This window comes from Triplophysa rosa, linkage group LG21 (assembly GCF_024868665.1).
Source record: "Triplophysa rosa linkage group LG21, Trosa_1v2, whole genome shotgun sequence".
Taxonomy (NCBI): Eukaryota; Metazoa; Chordata; class Actinopteri; order Cypriniformes; family Nemacheilidae; genus Triplophysa; species Triplophysa rosa.
Window position 1 is genome coordinate 8,740,254 of NC_079910.1, and position 22,019 is coordinate 8,762,272.

At 39.2% G+C, this 22,019-nt stretch overlaps 2 protein-coding genes across 7 annotated transcripts in view; both read left to right on the plus strand.

Annotated features, from left to right (window-relative positions):
* magi3a (membrane associated guanylate kinase, WW and PDZ domain containing 3a) overlaps positions 1-9,932 on the plus strand; it is a 115,795-nt gene extending 105,863 nt beyond the window's left edge. For 2 of the 6 annotated variants that reach the window (XM_057319250.1, XM_057319252.1), the window contains exons 11-21: positions 169-200; positions 930-1,167; positions 1,245-1,339; positions 1,732-1,924; positions 2,447-2,641; positions 3,410-3,595; positions 3,792-3,888; positions 4,457-4,562; positions 5,051-5,188; positions 5,317-5,455; positions 7,425-9,932. In XM_057319250.1, coding sequence (XP_057175233.1) covers positions 169-200; positions 930-1,167; positions 1,245-1,339; positions 1,732-1,924; positions 2,447-2,641; positions 3,410-3,595; positions 3,792-3,888; positions 4,457-4,562; positions 5,051-5,188; positions 5,317-5,455; positions 7,425-8,209 — 2,204 coding nt within the window. In that variant the 3' untranslated portion in view covers positions 8,210-9,932. Of the gene's footprint in view, positions 1-168; positions 201-929; positions 1,168-1,244; positions 1,340-1,731; positions 1,925-2,443; positions 2,642-3,409; positions 3,596-3,791; positions 3,889-4,456; positions 4,563-5,050; positions 5,189-5,316; positions 5,456-6,780; positions 6,877-7,424 lie in introns of all 6 variants that reach the window. The other 4 variants (XM_057319253.1, XM_057319254.1, XM_057319249.1 and 1 more) reach the window with 4 other exon arrangements.
* A 2,401-nt stretch (positions 9,933-12,333) lies between these two features.
* On the plus strand, positions 12,334-19,184 carry LOC130544997 (lysine-specific demethylase 9). The gene is made up of 7 exons (XM_057319266.1): positions 12,334-12,946; positions 13,665-14,293; positions 16,394-16,531; positions 17,728-17,870; positions 17,960-18,127; positions 18,228-18,336; positions 18,621-19,184. The coding sequence occupies exons 1-7, from the start codon at positions 12,349-12,351 to the stop codon at positions 19,182-19,184; spliced, it is 2,349 nt and encodes a 782-aa protein (XP_057175249.1). The 5' UTR covers positions 12,334-12,348.
* The last annotated feature ends 2,835 nt before the right edge of the window (positions 19,185-22,019 follow it).

Sequence of the window (22,019 nt, forward strand, 5' to 3'; positions counted from 1 at the left end):
ATCATTTCCATAAAGAACTCTGGAATTGAAATGACTAATACTTGCAAACCTTTAATATTGCCATTAAAGATTATAAATGTAATATCCAAGTATTTAATTTCCAACTTACTTTGTACATTCTCATCTCTTTATTACCTCACCTCTTTCTATTTCTGTTCTCTCCTGCAGGTCAAACATCTCCCGTGAAGTCTCTGAAACCTGTGAGTTCAGCTAAATGTCTTTTAATTACTCAATCTCTGGGATTAAATTCAGACACGCACATTAGGGAATTGTGATTTAATGAAGCCGCGCGAAACGAAGATGAAACGGGGGAATTATTTATCGGCCTCGCTGGCTTTCCTTCTCGGTTCCTCGCAGTCGTACATTATTCACGAAGCCAGTGCCAAACGCTGTAATGTTGTTTTAAGAGCTTGATGTGGTGAATAACCTCAAGGCAGACATGAGCATCTGAACATCTCTGCTGTCAACAGGCCTTTCGGGAGCTTCTCTCATCACAAGTGTTTCTCGTGTTGATCTTCATACAGGCACTAATGCACAGTCCTCCGTTACATCATATTACATTTAGCTTGACCACACGCATGCTTAAAGACGCGAGTCATTAAGACATGCTTTCATCTTTATTAAATTGCTCTGTGTTACCAAAGGACGTGAGCGCAGGCGGAATAATGAAGATGTTTGCATGATGGGTACACATGAACCGTGAGATGCTTGCCATAGTATGGGCATAGTAGTGGGCATTTGACATTGCTTGAATATATTTCACCTTTTTAATTGCTTTAAATGATGGTCATCTTTTACGATCGTTTTCTCCCCAAAAAATGTTATAATAAAAATATTGATTCCCAATGTGAGAATACGGTACAGTGATGTAAAATATTGATATTTCCCCCCTCGTATTCAGGCTGTGTGTTTCCTTCTTTTTGGTTCAGATAACTTCTGCTATCCCCATAACCCACAAGCAGGACATTCCCTCAATTCAGAAGCCAGACATTCCCCCAACCCACAAGCAGGACATTCCCACCAGCTCCATCAGCACCGAATCTCCCAGTCCGGCCGAGCCCGCCCCACAGTCCCTCCCCTTCCCACCTCATGCCGTCCGCTCCAGCTCACCCAAACTGGACCCGTCTGAGCTCTACCTCAAGTCTAAAGCCCTGCTGGACAGCAAGCGTGAGTTTAGCTCCCACTTGTGCATTTCAGATGTTAGCGTACAAATGAAGAAATTAATATTTCGCTGTGATCTTCAGCTCTCAACACTAAAGACCTGGACGTGTTTATCAAGAGGAACCAGGAGACTGGATTTGGCTTCCGAGTGCTGGGTGGAGAAGGGCCGGATCAGCCGGTGAGTCTTTACGTGCCCTGGAATGCTATTCAAGGTGTCCTTCTGAAACCTTGTATCTCCATATTTCGTGATTTAAATGTTTTGCCATAAATCATTATTATTAGTCACCATCTACGTATGTTTGTCACTGGGTTTTGCAAATATTTAACCAATGAAAAGGTATTTTAAAAAGTGCTCTGACAAGGTATTTAATCATTTAAAAAGTACAGTGTTTTTTCTATTTCCTAAAAAACAGTGAATTGGGACATGCGAGGTTTTGGAAAGACAGTGACAATATACTGTATAAAATTACATGAATAAGTATTTTTGCTAGAAAGAATAATAGGGATAGGCGTAATTTCATGTGCAGCATGCATGGCTGTAAATCACATGACCTGTATTTATGTTTTTAGGTCTACATCGGTGCCATCGTACCTCTGGGTGCTGCGGAGAAAGACGGCCGGCTGAGGGCCGGCGATGAGCTCATCTGTATCGACGGCGTTCCAGTCAAAGGCAAATCTCACAAACAAGTCCTGGAGCTCATGACCAACGCCGCCCGCAACGGGCAGGTGATGCTGACGGTGCGCAGAAAGCTCACGTATCCAGGTTTGTACGGCTGTGGATGTGAATGTGTATTGCTTTACACAAAGTTGTACGTCCTCCGGGGTTTCATTCATATTCATGACTGATGTCTGGATAACGTTTCGCGCCATTAATTCTGAGGGAAAGGGCTAGTTGAGCTATAAAATAAGAACCACAAAATCAAAATTTAATGGCTGGTGGTTTCAAAGCACAAGACTATTTATGTGTTAGCAAAACAGTGATTCAGGAGCACAGAGAAACCACAAAAGAATTGATTTAGGAAGCCATTAGGATGTTTAACTTCATCTTTTAAAGCAAAATTTAACTCTTGTTTTGTTTCAATTGGATTTAGTTTGCTTTCTTTACCAAGTTATTGGCATTTTTTGTGCTCGCTTTGATGGTGGTCCTAAGGGGATCTGATATGTAAACATGTGTTAAACTAAACTAGGAATGTTAATTAAATGCCACAACAACAAAAGAGTTTGGTATATATATCAGCATAAATCTATTCTCATTTGAGTCTTTCACTTTGCCATGTTCCAGCAGAAAGAGACGAAGAAAACATGGCACAACCTCAAGCTCCACACGCTCCTGTGCTGGTGAATGGCTCGCCCAAGCCGCCCCACATCGAGGTGCCCGGCCACGCCCACCCTCAACCCTACGATGTCACCCTGCAGCGCAGAGACAATGAAGGCTTCGGATTCGTCATCCTCACATCTAAAAACAAGCCTCCACTGGGAGGTCAGACGTTCTTTTCAAAGCTTTCCCCCATAGCTTCCTTCATCTGTTTCTCTTCTCTCTCTTCTTTGAGTTCTGCTGCTTTGCCGTCAGCTCCAGACAGTGCACCTTGTTCTGCCTTGTATTTGACGCTAACTGCAGACACGCAATGACGTTTAACATGGTTAGGAATGTGGCTGAGATCTACATTGTGCCTTTCATTCAGTTGCTCAAAGGCGTGTGAAATACTGGACAATGAAAAAACCGAATAATTCCATAAAGGCTAACTTTGCTGTGAAGTATTACAATAATAATCACAGAGCTATTAAAAAACGATATTGTAGAACATCGATGCTTGAGGCTGTTACCATTAGATTTGAATTAGTAAAAAGGATGTGGACGTTTGGAAGAATTATTGTGGAAATGATGGCATAAAAGTAACAATAGAAAAGTCTAGATAACATAATAGATGTGCAAGAACCCGGAGGTCATGGTCAATTCCTGCTTGAAGATTTACTGTGTAATATGCAAAGGGCTTGTTTTGTAATAATGACCTGCTGACCTTACATAACCTGTTTTTTATAAAACAGTTAGTTTTGGTAGTATTCTTTTATTAGTTGTTTTAGTTTGTTGGCTAATAAATGCCAACATTTGTAGTCTTAAACAAGTTTTTGACAGATTTCAAAAATATTTTTGTTTTCTCTTTATTATGACATGTGGTCTAATAAATTTAAGCCCTGTATATTCAAGATGATGTTAATGAAATGTTTATTGATCTCTTTTTCTCTTCAGTTATCCCCCATAAGATCGGTCGCATCATAGACGGCAGTCCTACCGACCGCTGTGGTCGGCTCAAAGTGGGCGACCGCATCTCCGCCGTTAACGGCCAGTCAATTATTGAGCTGTCACACAACGACATCGTGCAGCTTATCAAAGATGCCGGAAACGCCGTCACGCTCACGGTGGTCCCCGAGGAGGGTGAGTTTCTGGGAATTTTCATTATTTTTGTGCACAGTTTAGCTGGTGTAAGGAAGCAGTAAATTGGGTATTTCTTTTTCGCTCTGACAGAAACGCTGTTCAAGCATTTCGCAAGGATTTAAGTTCTGGATGGAGTTAAAAAAAATTGTACGTTGGACGTGTGTCCACCACGCTGATAATCCTATTTATTTTTCAGAACACAGCGGCCCTCCGTCAGGCACCAGTTCGGCGAAGCAGAGCCCAGCCGCTCAGCACAGAGCTGTGGGACAGCAGCCTGTCAGCCGAGATGACAGGTACAAGATCCATCCCAGCAGTTGTAACACACACACACACACACACAAAATGCCGCACTATATTCTCCATAGGTTGGAAAAAAAGAGGTTGAATGTCTCTGGTTTTACCGGTAACACTTAACAATAAGGTTGTGTTTGTAAACATGGGTAAATGCATTAACTAACATCACACCATTCTTTTGAGAGTATTTTTGTCGTAAACTCTCGTCACAGTCACAATTTTTTGCTCTCACTTAAGTCAAACATAAGAATTTAATAAAAGGCAGAACACAAAAGAAGATATTTTGAAGAATGTTGGTAACCAAACAACATTGGCTCCCATTGACTTCCATTGTATGTAAACAAAACCACTAATTTCTCAAAATATCTTCATTTGTGCTCCACAGAAAAAGAGTCCTATACATGATGTTTTGAATGACATGAGCGTGAATACAAGATGGCCGAATTTTTGGTGCACTATTCCTTTAATAGCCTGAATTGCACGTTCTTATGAGCAAAAACGCTCTTCTGTGACGCTTTCGAGTCGGGTTTGTTCCCTAAAGCAGCGTTTAATCATTTGCTGATGTAGGAACGGAATGGAGACAGAGGACAGGAAGGACACGGCAGCCCGAGCCGAGTACAAATCCCCGCCTCAGGGTGAGATGGGACCTGTCATCACCTCAGGGCCGAAGCAGGTGAGATTTACAGGAGACAGGAGTTGTTCGACAAGCAATGATTCGTGTTAAGCTCGCAGTAATAGAGTTCACTGATTATTATGCGACTCTGGCGAGCGGCTGATTTTTATGCAGCACGCGTGCGGCGGAGGTTAAATTCAATTCTAAAAATTTCAGATGGAACATTTGGCACCTTTAGATTCCATACTATGCATTTATGAGTTATTGAAGATGCTTAATGCAGAATAAGCCGAATATAGTGGTAATGACAGAGCTGAGATATGCAAATCAAGTGTCGTTTCTCATTAGCGCGGATAGGTGCGGTAGAATAGTTTGCATTTTCACGCATATTAGAATGTTATGTAACATTTCGGGGGTTTAGGCGAAAGCAAGAAGGTGTTGATGAATTGCATAGTTTAGCGACTGATTTACGTAATGCACACACTTACGTAATGTGAACTGTTGGAAGGATAAAAAACGTATCCAATCTCTGTTTCTCTCTTGGTCAGGGCTGTTTTCCGGTGGAGTTGGAGAGAGGGCAGAGAGGTTTTGGCTTCAGTCTGCGGGGAGGGAAGGAATATAATATGGGTCTCTTTATCCTCAGATTGGCTGAAGACGGTCCTGCTCTGAAAGATGGCAGGATACATGTGAGTTCTCCCACAAACTTATTTGTACTGCTAAGTGTGTCTGAGCCCACTCAAATTCTGAGAGTGCATAAAACATTTAGTTGTTTTTTCTTAAAGTGAAAAATAAATCTCTGTTCATGTCCTCATAGGTGGGAGATCAGATCGTCGAGATCAACGGTGAACCCACGCAGGGCATCACGCACACACGGGCTATTGAGCTGATCCAGGCTGGAGGAAATAAAGTGTTGCTGCTTCTGAGGCCTGGACTGGGCCTGGTGCCTGATCACAGTAAGTGTATATATTACCCGACTGCAGATTCTGCTCTTAACAACAGCATTACAGTCAAAAAAAGAGCTCTCGACCCACTCTTCAAGTTTGTGTAGATGTGCTGAAAACACTCATTTGAATTCTGTCCGCTTCATAAAGCGAGAAAAATCAGTTCCCTGAAGCCTGCAGATTCTCTTTTGAAAGACGAATCAATTTTTTGAGACTAGTTGGATTAAAAAACAGCTGTTTCAAAAGCCATTTGAATTTTTGGTGGCAGCAACATTTTTCTTCACATAAGACACTCCAATAGCCATTGATGCTGCGTTAATACCATTGTTCAGAAATTCGGTTGACGTCACCTCTGCCACAAAGAAATTAAACGTTATTAAAAAACGCTTAGCTTTATAAAAACATTGCCATGCATATTGATCACTAACAACAAAAGTAGATGAAAGAAATTTGGAAATGACGTCGATTTTGGAGCTGCAGTGGCAGCAAAAAAATATAGAGAGAATTTAAAATAGCGTATAGATCACAAATGTATTAATGTCGCAATAGATAACACAATAATAAACCATGGTGGTACTACAAACAAATTAAATAAATCATTTTTCTCAGAAAGTGATGTCATTTTTTAATGGATGAATTACATCAATCAATTTGAACCAAATTTTGAGATGTTTCGAAAAAGGAACCTTGGTTTGATTTTTTACATGAAGCAGAGATATTTTATATACAGCCATGGAGAAATTAAGAGACCATTCCTAATTTTAATTTAATCAGGATTTATAGATGTATTGTGGCCATTTCAGTCCAGTGTCTGTTGAAATTCAACAAAATCAAAACTTAAGGAGTGACAAAGTCACACATGAAAACTGTGATAAAAATCAAGGTCATCACATAAAAATGTTTTTTGAACTTTTCCTAAATACATGCCAAAATATTACTGTTGTACTGCTTAAAAGTGAATATGAATTTGAGGTCTGAAAAAATACAGACTATCTTTCCTGTTATTTTGACCTGTTTCTCCGGTTTTCATTTTCTGGAAATTTTTATTTAAAATTTGGGAGAAATTTTGCTAATAGTTTAGATAAAATGATCATTTCTTTTTAATTTTGCAAACACATAATTATAAATAGTGAATTCAGAAAAACTGAAAATAATTTTTCCACGGCTGTACTGTATGTTTCGGTGTGATCAAGTACTTTTTGTGGTCAGTGAATTTGGGGGGTGTGTGCTAAAACAGATTTTCCTCTTTTGATGCATTGCCTCTCTCAAACGCTGTCACTCATGCTTTCCGTCTGGTCACTGGTCTATGTACCTCTTTCTCTCTCTTCCTCATTCAGGTCTGAACTCTTCCTCCTCCACACTGTGCTTCCACATGAAACCAGAACATCACTAAAGGCTTCTCTGCCTTTCTTGGTGTGTCCCAAATCACTTTGGTAAACTTTGCATTCCTCCTTTACGCTTTTCTGTTTATGTGCAGTTCTACCTTTATTTCTACATGTATTTCTTGTACTAGAACGATGCATCCGGGTAAAGAGAGTTACCTACTGTGGGCGAATGGAACTAAATATGATCTTGTCACAAGACAACAGTACACTTCAGTGATAGTGTCATCTTACACCTAAACTAAAAAACTACCTCAGAGAATTTGAAGCCCATATCAGGAGCTGCTGTCATTGTTTCATTCTTTGGTTTCAATTTCTCTCAATTGCCATTGAGAGAAAATTGAAACTTCACTCTTTGTCCAACTCTCTTTCATAGCTGGTTCAACTGCTGATGTGTGTCACAGTATCAGGAGGACAAAAGCCACCGAAGGTTGAAGACTTTGAAAAGTGTGACAGTTTAATTGAGAACGTCTCTGTTGGGATGCATTTCAGAAGACAGTTTAATTGCGTTCAGCCTGGCTGTTTACAAAATCACATACGCATTGTTTATAGTAAATTGTTTATGATGTTAACTTTCCTCTAAATATGTTTTGTTTCAGATGTTCAGAAGGATATGATGACAGGTCCATCTCCAAACTCTTCGAGATATTCTGCATCCAATGAGCCGTCAGCACCAGCATCTCCGCCATCCTCCACCTCTCGTTCGACTGAAATCAACCCCTATACATCCGAGAACCTCCTCGACCCGGCAGCTGCTTCTCATGGGCTTCAACAACTTAACAGAGACACCAAACACCAAGCTAGAAAGAGTGACTCAAGCATGCCTCGTGACAACAATGACAATTTTGCCACCTCCCAAACGCTGGATAGATCACGCTCGGATGTGAAGGAACGTTCACGCAGTCCGAAAAAGAATGTGGAGAACAAGAATGGTCTACAGAATCTTGATGTTAAAAAGGAAAGAAACCCTTACGGGCACATGGAGAGAGGAGATCGATCCCCTAGCCCGAGGAAAAGGAAAGGGGAAATTGGGATCAGACAGGAAGTGACTCAAAAGGGCGTTAGTGGACAGAAGTCTAGCTCTGGAACGAACAAAGATAGGAGGTACAAGGAAGAAGACCCGCAAAGACAGGACAGAGAAACGGGAGAGACCAAGCCTGACGTTACACGAGGAAGCAGTGATAGATATCAGAGGGACCAGATAGCAGAGCCTCAGAGATCTCAGAGCGGTACCCTCAACCGAAAGGACCAGAGAGAGAGCAGGCCTAAAGGATCGACACAAGAGGCCCTTCGAGAGTCTACAACCAAGAAAGCCCCTATAACCCCAGGACCCTGGAAGGTGCCCAGCTCGGCCAGGGTTCAGCCTCCCGTGCATGGGGTCTAATGCATTCTGGAGATGTTGGCGGTAAAGATGAAAGTTTGAGGAGAATCAGGAATGTGGTGGTTAAAAACAGTTGTTTCTTGTGAATCACTGTGTAACTTTTGATTTTTTTTGTATGATTCCTATCAAATAGTATCTACACTGTTAACATGCATTGTTTAATCAGTGTTCTGAAAAGACTGCTTCCACTAACAAAATAAGAGCCATCGGTTTTGTTTTGTGCCAATCGGACTGCAGCTATGTCTCTCTGTTCCTGTGAATCCCTGTTGGGTTGCTTTGAAATGTCTGGAAAACAATGAAGGATGTTTATTTTCTGAGAAGGTTTAAAATGTGGTGTACAGTCTAGTACTCTGTATTAATTCTCCAACCTTTGTTTTGCCGCATGTCCTTATGATTTTTTATGATACTTCAAGATCCATTCCAGGATTATGTTCACTTTGTGTGTAGGCTTTGCAAGTGTTGCACTGATTCATTTTCTTTTACGATCGACACATATCTATCTTTAAAAGACCAGACACTTGTGGTTAAGTATATTGTTTACTATCTGTGTGTTTATGAAGACGCATATGTAATTTATTGAAATTAATATTACGATATAAACATATACGTGTATATAGATATTGATATTTGTATCCATTCTGAGCCAGGCCACTTATTAGTGTTCCAGCTTGCTGATAATACTTTAGGCTTCCTAACAAGTATAGATATGTATTTTTTTTTAGTGCTGTAGCTTTTACAGTTATTCTCAGTAGACCGTTTAGCAAGGTGTGTACATTTGGGGTGAATTCAAGTGTTGGGTCATATCATTAAAACATTAAGCAAAAGCGGGAGAAAATATATCTTTATATTTTTGCATATGATCCAATCTAACATATTATTTTCCTATTCTCTTAAGCACATTTCACTTTCTGATCAAATATATTGACATTGTTCTATCAATAAGGGGAATTTTTATTTGAAGTGTCTTCTCACATCTGTACCTTACTGATCATCAAGATGTCTTACACCCAAAGGAAATGTAGCTTGGTCTTGTCTATATAACTGTTCCAATTTTGTTATGAAATGTCTCAAACATGGTAGATTTTATTCATGGGGCTCACAAATATTGTCACAGGTTCAAACTCAAGATACAACAGAAATTGTGTCGACTGATCTGGTGTCTGATATCTGTTTTTTCCATGAACAGTATTTTTACCTACATCAAACAGTGAGTATCTTACAGTCATAAATGCAGAACAGACATCAGTCAAACATTACATACGCTATAACAGTCGAGTGAATCGATAGTGACCATAAAAAATGTGAATACTTTCTAAACGGAGTTTGCTTCTCGATCATTAATCTCTGCGGTTTTTGTAGCTCGTTTCTCTTGTGCATCTCATGAGGTTGTATGAATGATATTGTGGCCTTGCATTGCTTTATCTCACACAAAAAGCCTTGTGGTCTCTACATTGTGGTAGTTGTAAATGTTTATAAAACAATGTACAGCACCTGTATAAAAACTTGCCTTTGTGAGGGGGAAAAAGAAATAAAAAATATAAATCGCTCCATTATTTTTTTAAGTAATCGAGAGTATGAAATTATATAGAGAGTGGAAATGAATATGGTCATGACGGTCTGTTCATGCACTGATAAATAAAGATTTACTGATTTAAAAAAACAGTGTTTCCTTTGCTTCTTTTTGGTGCTCATCACATAACCCCAATGTTATCATCCCTTCACTGGCTACCCATTAAGTATCACTGACTTTAACGTTCTTTTAATTACTTATAAAGCCTTAAACGGTTTAGCCCCTACCTACATAACAGAGCTTCTATCACATTACAACCCATCACGCTCTCCGCGTCCTAACCAGACGCGACGCAACGCTGTGACACGCGATAAAAGGTATCTTTTCCATGTTAACCAGAGGTTTTGTCCTAACCAGCCGCGACAGCGCTGCGCGAAGAGCAACGGCCGTTTCTATAGAGGGTATGCATTGACGTCACTTCCCACGTGAACACGCCGGGACACGCTCCCTTGAGTGGTAAAACTAAGTCAAAATGGCTGCATTCAATAGGAGGAATAAAAACCCAGACTAAAACACGCAATTATTTGCTGAAACAAGCAGCTGGACTCGACGGTGATCCTTACCTTATGACTTACAAAGGAATCAGGTGTTCTTAGACACTCAAATGTTGCGCGGAATTGCGTTTCCTGACATTGTAACCATTCATTTTGCCCAGTGTTTTACCACTCAAGTAGGCGCGTTCCGGCGTGTTCACGTGGGTAAGTGACGACACGTGCATACCCTCTATTTTAGAAACGGTTTCTATTTCTGCGACGTCGCGGCTGACAGCTCCGCCCACACAACGGTCTCATTCGATGCAAGTTCTCCACCTCATGAATATTAATCGCCAAACATGGTGAGGACAGGCTATATTCGTTTGATTACATACGTTTAGATTCTAAAATTGTAGCATAGCGTCCGGTGAGGCATCACTGAAGTCATGAGAACAGGACGAATCTCTCTGTGCACTCTTCAGCTGCAGCGTGCGAGGCTGCGTGGACAGTTAAAAACTGTTCTGATTGGCTGTGTTTTGTGATTGATTGTCGCGTCCCGCCCCCTTTTCGCGTTCGGTATGGACAAACAAATTGCTTATCGCAGGAATCTCATCGCGTCGCGTTTGGTTAGGATGCGGTGTAAGATCTCAAAACTCCGGACTTTTGATAACACCTAGAATAACTAAATCCACCAAAGGGGGTAGAGCTTTCTCATACGTAGCACCTAAACTCTGGAATAGCCTTCCCGATACTATTCGAGGGTCAGACACACTCTCCCAATTTAAATCTAGATTAAAGACACATCTTTTCAGCCAAGCATTCACTCAATGCATAATATGCTAAATAAACCACCGGGAGACTGCATTTATTAGATATTATTTACTAGAATAATCTTGCTTGTTCTATAAACACCACGCACTGTGCTGTGTTTTACCTTTTTTGTGTTTTTCTTATTTTCTCCTGTAAAGCGGCTTTGGAACAATGCACATTGTGAATAGTGCTATAGAAATAAAATTGAGTTTAATTTAATTTAATCATGTGTTATGGGGGTCCCCAGGTCTTCACCATGCGATTTTTGTCAGGCCAAACAATGTCATATGAGAGCGAAAAGTAACTTTTCTTTATTTAAATGGCTTACAATAGAATTTGATATAAAGGGTGACTATAAAGACCCACAAAAATAATTATAAAAAAATTAAAATACATTTATCTCAGATAGAAAATCCATGCCAGTTCTAATGCCACAAGTCAGTTAAAAACTGCAATAATTATATAGTGTTAAAAATTAGTAAGGCTAAATGTGTCCAGTTTATTTAAGGAATAAATTCTAGTCTATTTTACCTCTTATGGGGGTCCCTAATGCCTTTAGGGGTCCCGGATCCCCTCAATTCGAGTTGAGCCCTGCTCCTTTTGCCCATTAAACTGTCCTTTATAAAAATAAACCATTATTCCACTACATGACGATAGTTTGCTGTGATATTTGTAGTAAAACCATAGTAACCACAAATGTCACATTCACTATAGTACGTTACCATAAAATCTGTAGTAAACTATAGAAATACAAATTATTAAATCGGCCAAAAACATAGTACACCACACTCTATAATAAAACCATTCTTGATTTTCCCATGGATTTCTATATTTTCAGATTTTCCCTCCATTAAAAAAATGAGTGCGCTGTTTACTTTAAACCACTGACGCGCTTTAAAATGACGGAAGTCAACGAAACCCAGCGTTCTGGAGACACGTTTTAAACGTTTAAAAGCCGTACGTCTGACGCATTCGACAATTAAAACTTAGCACACCGTAAAGCTGTTATATTAACAATGAAACTACGCGACGCTTCCTCCTCAATTTCTAGCTCGTTCTGTTGGTAACCGAGCAGCAGAAATATCCCACCCTACGCCTGAAGCTGGCTCCGGCATTACGTCAGCTACTGGACAAGGTGCGTGCAGTCGCGCACGCATCCCTTGAAGCCCGACGTAAACATCACAACCCACGAACAAAGCGATTGTGCGCATGTGCGCTCTGACCATGAGAACTACAAACGAGTGAGCGCTGATTGGCTACAGTGCGTAAAACTACAGATCCCAGTATACATGCGCAAAAAGTCCCTCTTAAAGCCTTTTAAATTTACGTGCAAAATGGCTGCACAGGTCGATTTGCTGCGCGTCAAAGTAGAGGAGAAGAGCAGGGAGAGCTTTGACAAAGCTATCAAAGACAAGAAAAAGAAGAAAAAGCGGGAATGTTCGCCGTCCGACGACAAGCGAGAGAGATCGGAGAAGGAAGTGAAGAAAATAAAGCTCCATCACCATCAACACAACCACCAACATGCCCAACAACGCGTACATCCACCGCACCAACATCAGAACAGTCAAGCGCGCAACTTAAGCAGCAAAGAGCCAGCACCTGTGCAACATCGCCAAAACCACAATCCCCCCCACCACGGCTCCAAGAAGGAATTGCCCGCCGGCTGGGCTCCGCGGAAAGTGACGCCAGCAGCGCACGTCCCGCAGAAGACATCGGTGGCCGCGGTGCTGCCGCCTTCCCCGCTGTTCACTTTCACGCCGCTCAAAGTAGCGAAGGCCAAGGACCCCAATAACAAACCTAAACGCATCGATAAGGACGCGAAACTCAAACCCAAGAAGGAAAACGCCGAAGCGAACGTGAAAGTGGGGGAATGCAAGAAGAAGAAAGGTAAATTTGACACCGTTTGCACGTAACACAGTTTTTAAATCCTGGCTGAGTTCCAGCTCAAGTCAGCAGAGAAAAGTCTCGTTAGCCTCCGCTGCTAACCCGTGCCCGAGCATGCTAGCGTGAACGCCCCCCATTCACACGAGCACAGTTACATGTACTTACTTGCTGTAAACATTATTCCTTTATTATTAGAGCACTGTGCAATTATGTGTGTTATGACGCGCACAATTATTAGCTGAGAATGTTTAAACTGATAGCATTGTATCTGTAAAAAGAGTAAGACTTTTTTATTAATATATGAACTCTTCTATATTAATATTAGAGAATTTCTCGTAGAAGTGCAATGGTGTTCTTGATGTTTGTAATGTCTACCAAAATGATTGTTGTTATTATAGTAATCTAACACACAAAATACTATATTCTTTGCACTACAGTGTAAATGCTACTTAAATATAGTAATCGTTCAGTTTTGTTTAGTTTTTCTCCACTATAATCTTATACAACCACTGTCTCATAGAGTTGGTGTTAATGCTGCTTTATTTAAAAGAGTACACAAATGACAAAAAGTCTCAACCAATTTATTGTGTTAGCTACATTTTATTGTACATTTAGCAAACGTCCACAGCCTCTCTGAATATTTTCCAGTTTCCATGTAGTTTAAGTCTGTCAGGTGCCGACCAAAATGAAAACATTACTGACAATCTTTTGATCTTTTCAGAACCTCATAGTGAAAATGGCAAAAGCCAGATGCTGGAGAAATACCTCCTTAAGAAAAAGAAGAAGAAGAAGCGTAATCGTGAAGACGAGCGTGGCAAGAAGTTACGCACGCACAGTAAAGAGGTTCAGACGGTGTGTGTGGGACTTACAGGTGATCCTCCAACTTCTGAAGACCCTGTTGGGCTTAAGTACCTCAAAGACGAAAATCAATGTCACCCTGGCTTAGGTGAGTACCACACTCCCAAAGGTGTCAAGAAGCCCTTCCTCACGCATCATGACCACTTCATCCGCAACTCGTGTCTTCAGACCAACTCCTGTTTTAGTAGACTCATACATGAGGAGAAACAGCCCAACGGAGGGGCTTTGGTACTGCACGCTTACGTCGATGAACTGTCTAAACTGGATCCTGGGGACACTGAAAGGTTTGCCCAGGAGTTTCTGGGTCTCGCTTTTGCTGAAAATCCCAAAGGAGCAGCTCGGTATGCTCTCGCTGTGGTGCACGGATCAGCTGCCTATCTGCCTGATTTCTTGGACTACTTTGCTTTCAATTTTCCCAACACGCCGGTCAAAATGGAGATCCTTGGCAAGAAGGACATCGAGACCACCACTATCGCTAACTTCCACTCCCAGGTAGGCTGGTTCTGTGTGTTCTTTATTGAAGTATATGCAGTGTTTTATTGGATGGGATCTTCAGGCGTTGGTTGAGTTGAACTTTAATCCAAGATACATAATGGCCCGGTTTCACAGACGAGGCTTATCTTAACACAGCACTATGCCTTAATTACATATTACATATTTAATTTGCTTTTATTAAAATACCATTGATCAAAACATTACTGGTGTGCATCTTGAGGCAAAACAATGGCAATGACATATTTTAAGATATGTCAGATCAATTTATTTTCAGTTAAGACAGCTCAAACTTTCATATTAGTCTGGGACTCGTCTTAAGCCTTGTCTGTGAAACCGGGCAAATATTTGTAATACTGAGCACATGTTTGCAGAGGATTGGCAACACATTTATCAAATACATTTGCCATTTTGACTGTTTGCCAATTATATTCATTACTCAGGTCAGGTGCTACAGAAAGTTACAGTTCAAAGTACATTACCGGTCTTAAAGAAACAGTTCACCCAAAAAATTAAACTTATAATTTCTTTAGTTGAACACAAAGCAATCGTTTATTATTAAAGTGCTGTCATGTTATCTTATATGGTCTTTTAAATAAAAAGGCTCAAAAAAGCCCATACTCCATTTATTCCACCATTAAAGTGCACTCTAAAAACTGTTGTGTTGTGTTGAACACGTTTTGTGTTCCTTTTAACTGAAGATTTTATTTAACATGAAATTAACAAAAAATGACTGTGTTAAAAAAGGAATGTGCTAAAAAAAACGTGGCCGGTTTCACAGACAAGGCTTCAGGCTAGTCTTGGACTAAAATGAATGTTTGAGCTGTCTTGAGCTAAAAATAACTCCCCCTGACATATCTTAAAATACGATGGTGCAATTGCTTTGTCTCGAGATGCACATCACTAAGTTTTTTATAAATGCGATGTAAATATCCCAATTTAGCTAATAAAAATTCTGTCATCATTTACACACCTTCTTGTCATTTCAAACCTGTATGACTTTTATTGTTCTGCATAACACAAAAGAACATATTTTAAAGATTGTAGTTAACCGGCACCCCTTCACTTGCATTGACTTAGTGTCCATAAAATAGAAGTGAACGGGTGCCGGCACGGTTCGGTTACCAACATTCTTCAAAATATCTTCTTTTGTGTTCTACGGAAGAAAGAAAGTCATACCGGTGTGAAATGACAAGAGGGTGAGTAAATGATGACAGAATTTTCATTTTTAGGGAAACTATCACTTTAAGTCTGTGAAACCTGAACCTGAAACCTATTATTTAACACATCCTTTTTGACTTCATGGGTTAATAAATGTCTTCTGAAACGCTACAACGTGTTTGTGAGAGAAAAGTATTAATATTTTGAGTGCTAAATTTATATATGCCGGCACGTTTGTAACATTAAATCTTATTGGTTCTTTCATGTCTCATGACTAGTTGTCATGTTTCATAATGAGACAATCAAGGTTCAATGATATTTAAATTTTGCACTCAGGTCTGTTCTGCTCAAAATATTAATGGTTTGGTCTCACAAACATAGTTTCCGATGACATTTATTTAACCCATGAATGTAGTAGTTCATGAAGTTGCTTAAATGATGGAATGAATGGTTACAACAAGATAACATGTCTGCAGTGCAGTTTAATATAAAATTCATTGTTTGTGTTCAACTGAGAAAAACCTAAACATCTGGAATTGCATGAGGGTGAGTAAATGTGTACATTTTTGGGTGAACTGTCCCTATTAATGATACATGCCAAATCTGCTTGTGTTATTCAAATCTGAACTGTAAGACTTATCGTTGTAATCTCACAAACTAAACAATTTGACATTATTAAATACATTTTAATCAAAGGCATAAGTTTAGCATACTTTCTAAAGACAATATAATTTTTAAAAAGTTGTTTCAGACATTTTTCAGGCATCTTTCAACACAAAATGTAACCGTAAATCTGTGTATTTATTTACTAAATACTCCCGACTCATATCCTTTCATTTGACTTTAAATGAATGACGGCTTTTGGTCTGCTTATTTACACATTTCAAGTGTATCTAATACACTGTAAAAGGTGTAAGTGAGGATGTTTTAATCTTGCAGGTGAGCCGGACTTACTGCTCTGGCACATACAGAGCGGGTCCCATGAGGCAGATCAGTCTGGTCGGTGCAGTAGACGAGGAGGTGGGCGATTATTTCCCAGAGTTCTTGGACATGCTCGAGGAGTCTCCATTTCTAAAGGTTAGAAAATGTTCTCTCACAGAAGAGTGAGTGTAAAAGGCCATGCACCAACAGCGTTTCACAGTGCAAATGCCGCTGTGTCATGTCATGATTTGCCAAAGGAGTTTCTAACATTTTGGTTTCATGTAAATGATATTAGGATTTGGTTGCATTTCACTTTTTTCTCTAACTTTTTTGGTTTATAGTTCATGTCTGTTAGCTTTAAGGTTCATGCCTATTATCTAAATGGGTGATTCTCATGAAACCACTGAAACATCATGGCAGTAAAGATTTGAATTATAAAACATACAATAATAATAATAACAATAATAAAGATAATTGTCTTCTCTACTTTTGACAAAACATAATTTTGACAAATAATGATATATTTTATTGCATTTTCTGCTGAAATTCTTATAACCGATTTGTCTGAGTGCTTTATATGTTGTTATTTAAACAGAGTACAATTAAAATATTGAGAAAAAAACAGTTGGATGTTCGACTAGATTTTCTTAAATTACAAAAAAATGATTGACAGAATATTCATGTATAATAAAAATAGTGGAAGAAAGAAGTGCCCAGGACTGATATTCTCAATAACGTTTTTTAAAGACTGTTTAAACACACAAAGATATTTACATTAAGTTTGATTTTATGTGAAGAAACGCATCTGCTTGTATGCTTTTAAAGTTAACAAATTACTTTATAATTTTCTAGTTAAAAATGTAATATTCTCTTGTCACGCTGTGTACACGACTTTTCCCCTTCTCATTACCGATACAGGTAGTTTTCCACATTACATTTTTTTTTACATGTTTAATATTCTATTAAAATATAATTCATTAATGTCTTATTTATGATTAATAAAAACTTGCTTAGGCATCATGGCTTCGCTTGTTTTTAGCAAAACATGCTATGAGATTGACAGTTTTAAATGGTATGAGAATTTTTAAGGCCTTTCTTGTAAAAAAAAAATATTTTCATATATTGTGTTAAACTGTCAGTATAAGTTTTTAAATGAATGCCTTTAAACATGTCATGCCTTGTTTTAAATTAATATAACAGAAATTTGTTGATACAAGTGTTATTATGAAAATCATGTTTGACATCTTAAAACCAAGATTGTGTGAGAATCACCCAAATAACTTGTCTTGTTCACAAATAGTTAACCTTTTTGTGTGTGTGTGTGCTTGACTTCATTTTGTTTGTGTGTGCAGATGACTTTGCCATGGGGAACTCTATCCAGTCTAAAGCTTGACTGCAGGTCCCAGAGTGATGACGGTCCCATAATGTGGGTGAGACCTGGAGAGCAAATGGTTCCTACGGCTGACATGCCCAAATCTCCATTCAAAAGGCGAAGGTATGCTCTCATAAAACTGCGCTTTCTCCAGACATTCAGCTATTTTTGTACCAGCTGAGCTCACAAAATGCTCTTCTTTTTGGTTGTAGATCTATGAATGAGATCAAGAACTTGCATTACTTACCGAGAGCCAACGAACCACGTGAGGTTCTGTTCGAGGATCGTACGAGAGCCCATGCTGATCACGTTGGCCAGGGCTTCGACTGGCAGAGTACAGCAGCTGTGGGTGTCCTGAAAGCCGTGCATTTTGGGGAATGGTGAGTAGGTGTAACCATCTGCTCTGCATATGTGCGCAGAAAGCCACGTCTGTGTAACAAAAGATCAAATGACCTTTGATATGGCTCTTTGTTTCTCTAGGAGTGACCAGCCACGAATAACCAAAGATGTGGTCTGTTTTCACGCTGAGGACTTTAATGATGTCGTTCAGAGGCTTCAGCTTGATCTGTATGAACCACCTGTGTCGCAGGTAAGAGTTCTTTTCCTAAAATCTTAATATTAATTGTGAAGTTATAAAGAATATTTTATTAATATGCTGTTAGTTGTTTAGCAATAATGTGTAATTGATCCTAATATCAGGAATTTTCAAGTTGCGCTCAGGCCTGGGAGAGTCAAACTGCAATAGCAGTTTCTATTTTTTTATTTTATACAACACAAAATTCAATTTTCTGGTCAAAGTCTCTGGGGAACCTTTATCTGAGAGTAGGCAGGTTTACTATAGGTCCGCAATCCCATAATGAACTCTCTCTACAGTGTGTTCAGTGGGTGGACGATGCCAAACTCAACCAGTTGCGACGGGAAGGTATCCGCTACGCTCGCTTGCAGCTCTGCGATGACGACATCTACTTCATCCCCCGTAATGTCATACACCAGTTCAAAACTGTCTCGGCCGTGTGCAGCCTCGCGTGGCATATTCGCCTAAAGCAGTACCACACCGAGGAGGCGGAGTCTAAAAAGGATAAGACCACGGACCTGTGCTCTACATCCTGCCCTTCCCCATCTTCCTCCCCCGGTCACCCTGACGCCAAAGTCACCTCGTGTGCTCGGCTACAAACGGACTCCGCTCAAGGTGGGGTTGCCAAAATGGACAAGCTGGTATTCCAGCGTCCCGCAACGCCGCCCAGAGAGTTGCAGCCCGGACCTCCGCAGTCGGCTAAATCCGCCCACTCTCCCCGTTCAGAGGTCGGCGCCGGTCCTGTGCTCCGCCCCCTTTCCCCCCCAACACCAGAGCCAATGCTTCCGCGGGTTCCCGCCGAGCCTGCTCCCGATTCCTCACTCAGCATCAGCAACACCCAGTGCCGGTCCAGATTTCCCTAACTGACTTCCCAATCGTTTCTTGCGATGAGGGATGTGAATTTCTTTTGCCTCACGGACTTGACTGACATTCCACAGTGTAAAAAAGGAATATCTGGACTTTGCCTAAAGTGATGAAGACTGTATATTTTTCTTGTTTAGATTTTGGTGAAGAAATGACCCCGCAAGGTCTTTTTAGGTTTTTCTCAGCCAAAGTATTTAATTTGAGATATATTTTTGCTGATTACTCAGTATTGTTTTATATTTGTTTATATATAATATAAGTGAGATGAATTATCTCTCCAGAGACTTTTCATTTCGTTTCCTGGGCTGTCATGTGTATCACGTTGATCTTCTAATTGGTTTTTACAAAACAGTGCCTGTCACGAGTGCAGCTCGTGGAGAACAGCAATCTTGTTTTAAAGAAAAAAATAGTCTTATTTTTCCCACGGCTTACTCTCACTATGAAGTATTTAAGCTTAGACGAGAGCGTAGATATCATTTACAACGAGAGAGATTTGCTTTTTTACTCACCATCCTCTGTGTTTTTATTATTCCGCTCAGCGTAAAGGAAAACGTCATTATTTTGAATAATTAATAAATAGAAGCGATTATTCATGAGGAACCTGTGCTTTCGATTACCTCACATGTATGCAGGATTTAGGATTTGGCCTCTGCAGGAGGGTTTTTCATTTCATTTGTTTGTTTTAATTATTTATTTTTGTTCAGAATAATCATGATGTGTCTTTTAATATCATTGTCATTAATTCATTCATCATGCTTTCTGTATGTTTTTTTATTTAAACGCCATTGTGCTCTTTCAGATCTGTTCTCCTGTTTTTATTTCGGAAAAGTCAGACATATGTCATTTCAATATGGGTATGTGGTTACGTTAACATAGATTGTAAACATATAACCAAACCTGCGCTCAGGGGCAATATAGTGATGCCTTTTCATTCGATGAAGTCTTCTTGTTTATTGCTTTATTGTGAATTGGCACATGAATTTGTTCATTGTTATATCGAGTTGTTGAACCTTTGCAAAGCTCAACAATAACTCTTACCTGTGCATTAATCTGAGTTTTATAACATGCCCTTAATTTATAACTTATTTAGATTTTACATGGGATCCTTTTAGAGAACAGATATTTTAAACTATACTTTATGGGTAACGCATTGATTTGCTTAAGTTTTTGTCTTTTTTTCGTATGTCTTTGTCATGTCACTTTTTTTAAGTCCCAAATGATTAATCCTTTTCCTCTGGCCAATTTGAACAAAAATTGTTAAACGTTTCTGAAAAACAGTACAAATATGACCTCAATATACATTAACAAGGTATGAATAAATGTTGTCATTAATCATTTTTATCCGTGTACACGAAAGCTGTTTTTCGCCTTAAAAAGCATTTGATATTCTTTATAACAGAAGGAATATGCTTTTGCATAACAATTGTTTCCTATGTATTTGACAGGCATTCTAGGGTGACTATGCCATCCAAGTTAAGGCTAAAATACACTACAAGACTTTTGCCCAGATTTTCAGTCTGGACTTGTTGCAGAAAGTCTGTGCCAGTCTGCAGATTTTATCAGCTAGAGCGTTTCTATGTGAAACTTTCAAAAAGTCTGCAATTGTATGATGTCTAGTTAAAAAAAAATCTGTTCAGATTTTAAAAGTCTTGTAGTGTATTCCAGCCATTAGTCTTGGAAGAGTGCAATTTAGTTTCACCTTTTAAGTGTAGTTGTGTGTCCGTGATTTTGTTGCACATGTTTGTGGTTGTATCATTTTTTTTATAATGGAATGAAGTCTTAAGCAAGCATTTATTGTTCTGAGGGTTAGTTCTGCTTCCGGCGCCAAGTAATGCTAGTGAATGATCTGAATGTAATTTCACACCAGCAAGCCCAATCAGTCTATGAGGATTATGGTTTGAGCAAAATGAAATCAAATGCATCCAGTGTAAATGAGTGCCTTTTTAAAGTCTTGAATTGTCTACTGTTGTGGTAACTGATGCTATACCAGTTCCGAAAAGCATTAATCGTGATGGAATAAGTCTGGCAATAAGTAAAGATCACGGTTTATTGGCCACCGAAGATAAGAACGTAGGAGGAAAAAATTGGCACCAACTGACCTAAAGAGATTTAGCAATTGTGCAATATAGATACTTTTTTTCCCAACTGTTTTTGAATTTGTATTATAATTATAAAACGATCAGGACTACCCCCACCCCCATTTATTGCATTTACAAATAACAGTTTATCTTCACAATCAATGACTGAACTTACAAAACATAGCCAAACCAAATTGATTTTGACTATGTAATTCAGTCATACACATCCATATAACTTAAAGCTACATGTTTGTTCTCTGCTCAGTCATATAACATCAGCTATGCTTTCATAGCTTTCAAGGGGATTTCATGGTATACTAACATGATGATGTTTAGCGTTCTCATTTCTTCTGAATTTTGGCAGCTAGTATCTTTTTGTGTTGATCAGGTTTTTTAATTGTTATTTGTAATATAGGAAAAATCCACTTAGGGATCAAGGCATGCTCTGTGTGACTTTGATTCACCATTTGCTCTGTTTGATATTTGTATTCAAGTTTTTAATTTCATTAATTTTTAAGGACAAATTGATGGTCAATTATGATAGTCAGAGTAATGTTTTGTAAAAGCTAAGTTGCATTTAATAGAACTGTCATGTGGATCTTTTCGATTGTGTATAAATGCAATGGAATGCATAGACCTTTTCTGTATTTTTTTAAATAAACAATTTTATGAGTCTACCCAGGTGAAGCCGTTCTTAAAGGGACGAAATTGAAAATATGTAAATGAGCAAACATCATTAACACTGTCACAGACCAT

Coding starts and splice junctions, on each gene's coding strand:
- LOC130544997 (XM_057319266.1), top strand. CDS start 12,349: ATGCGCAAAAAGTCCCTCTTAAAGCCTTTTAAATTTACGTGCAAAATG. Junction 12,947..13,664: donor GGAATGCAAGAAGAAGAAAG/GTAAATTTGACA, acceptor TGATCTTTTCAG/AACCTCATAGTGAAAATGGC. Junction 18,337..18,620: donor ATGAACCACCTGTGTCGCAG/GTAAGAGTTCTT, acceptor CTCTCTCTACAG/TGTGTTCAGTGGGTGGACGA.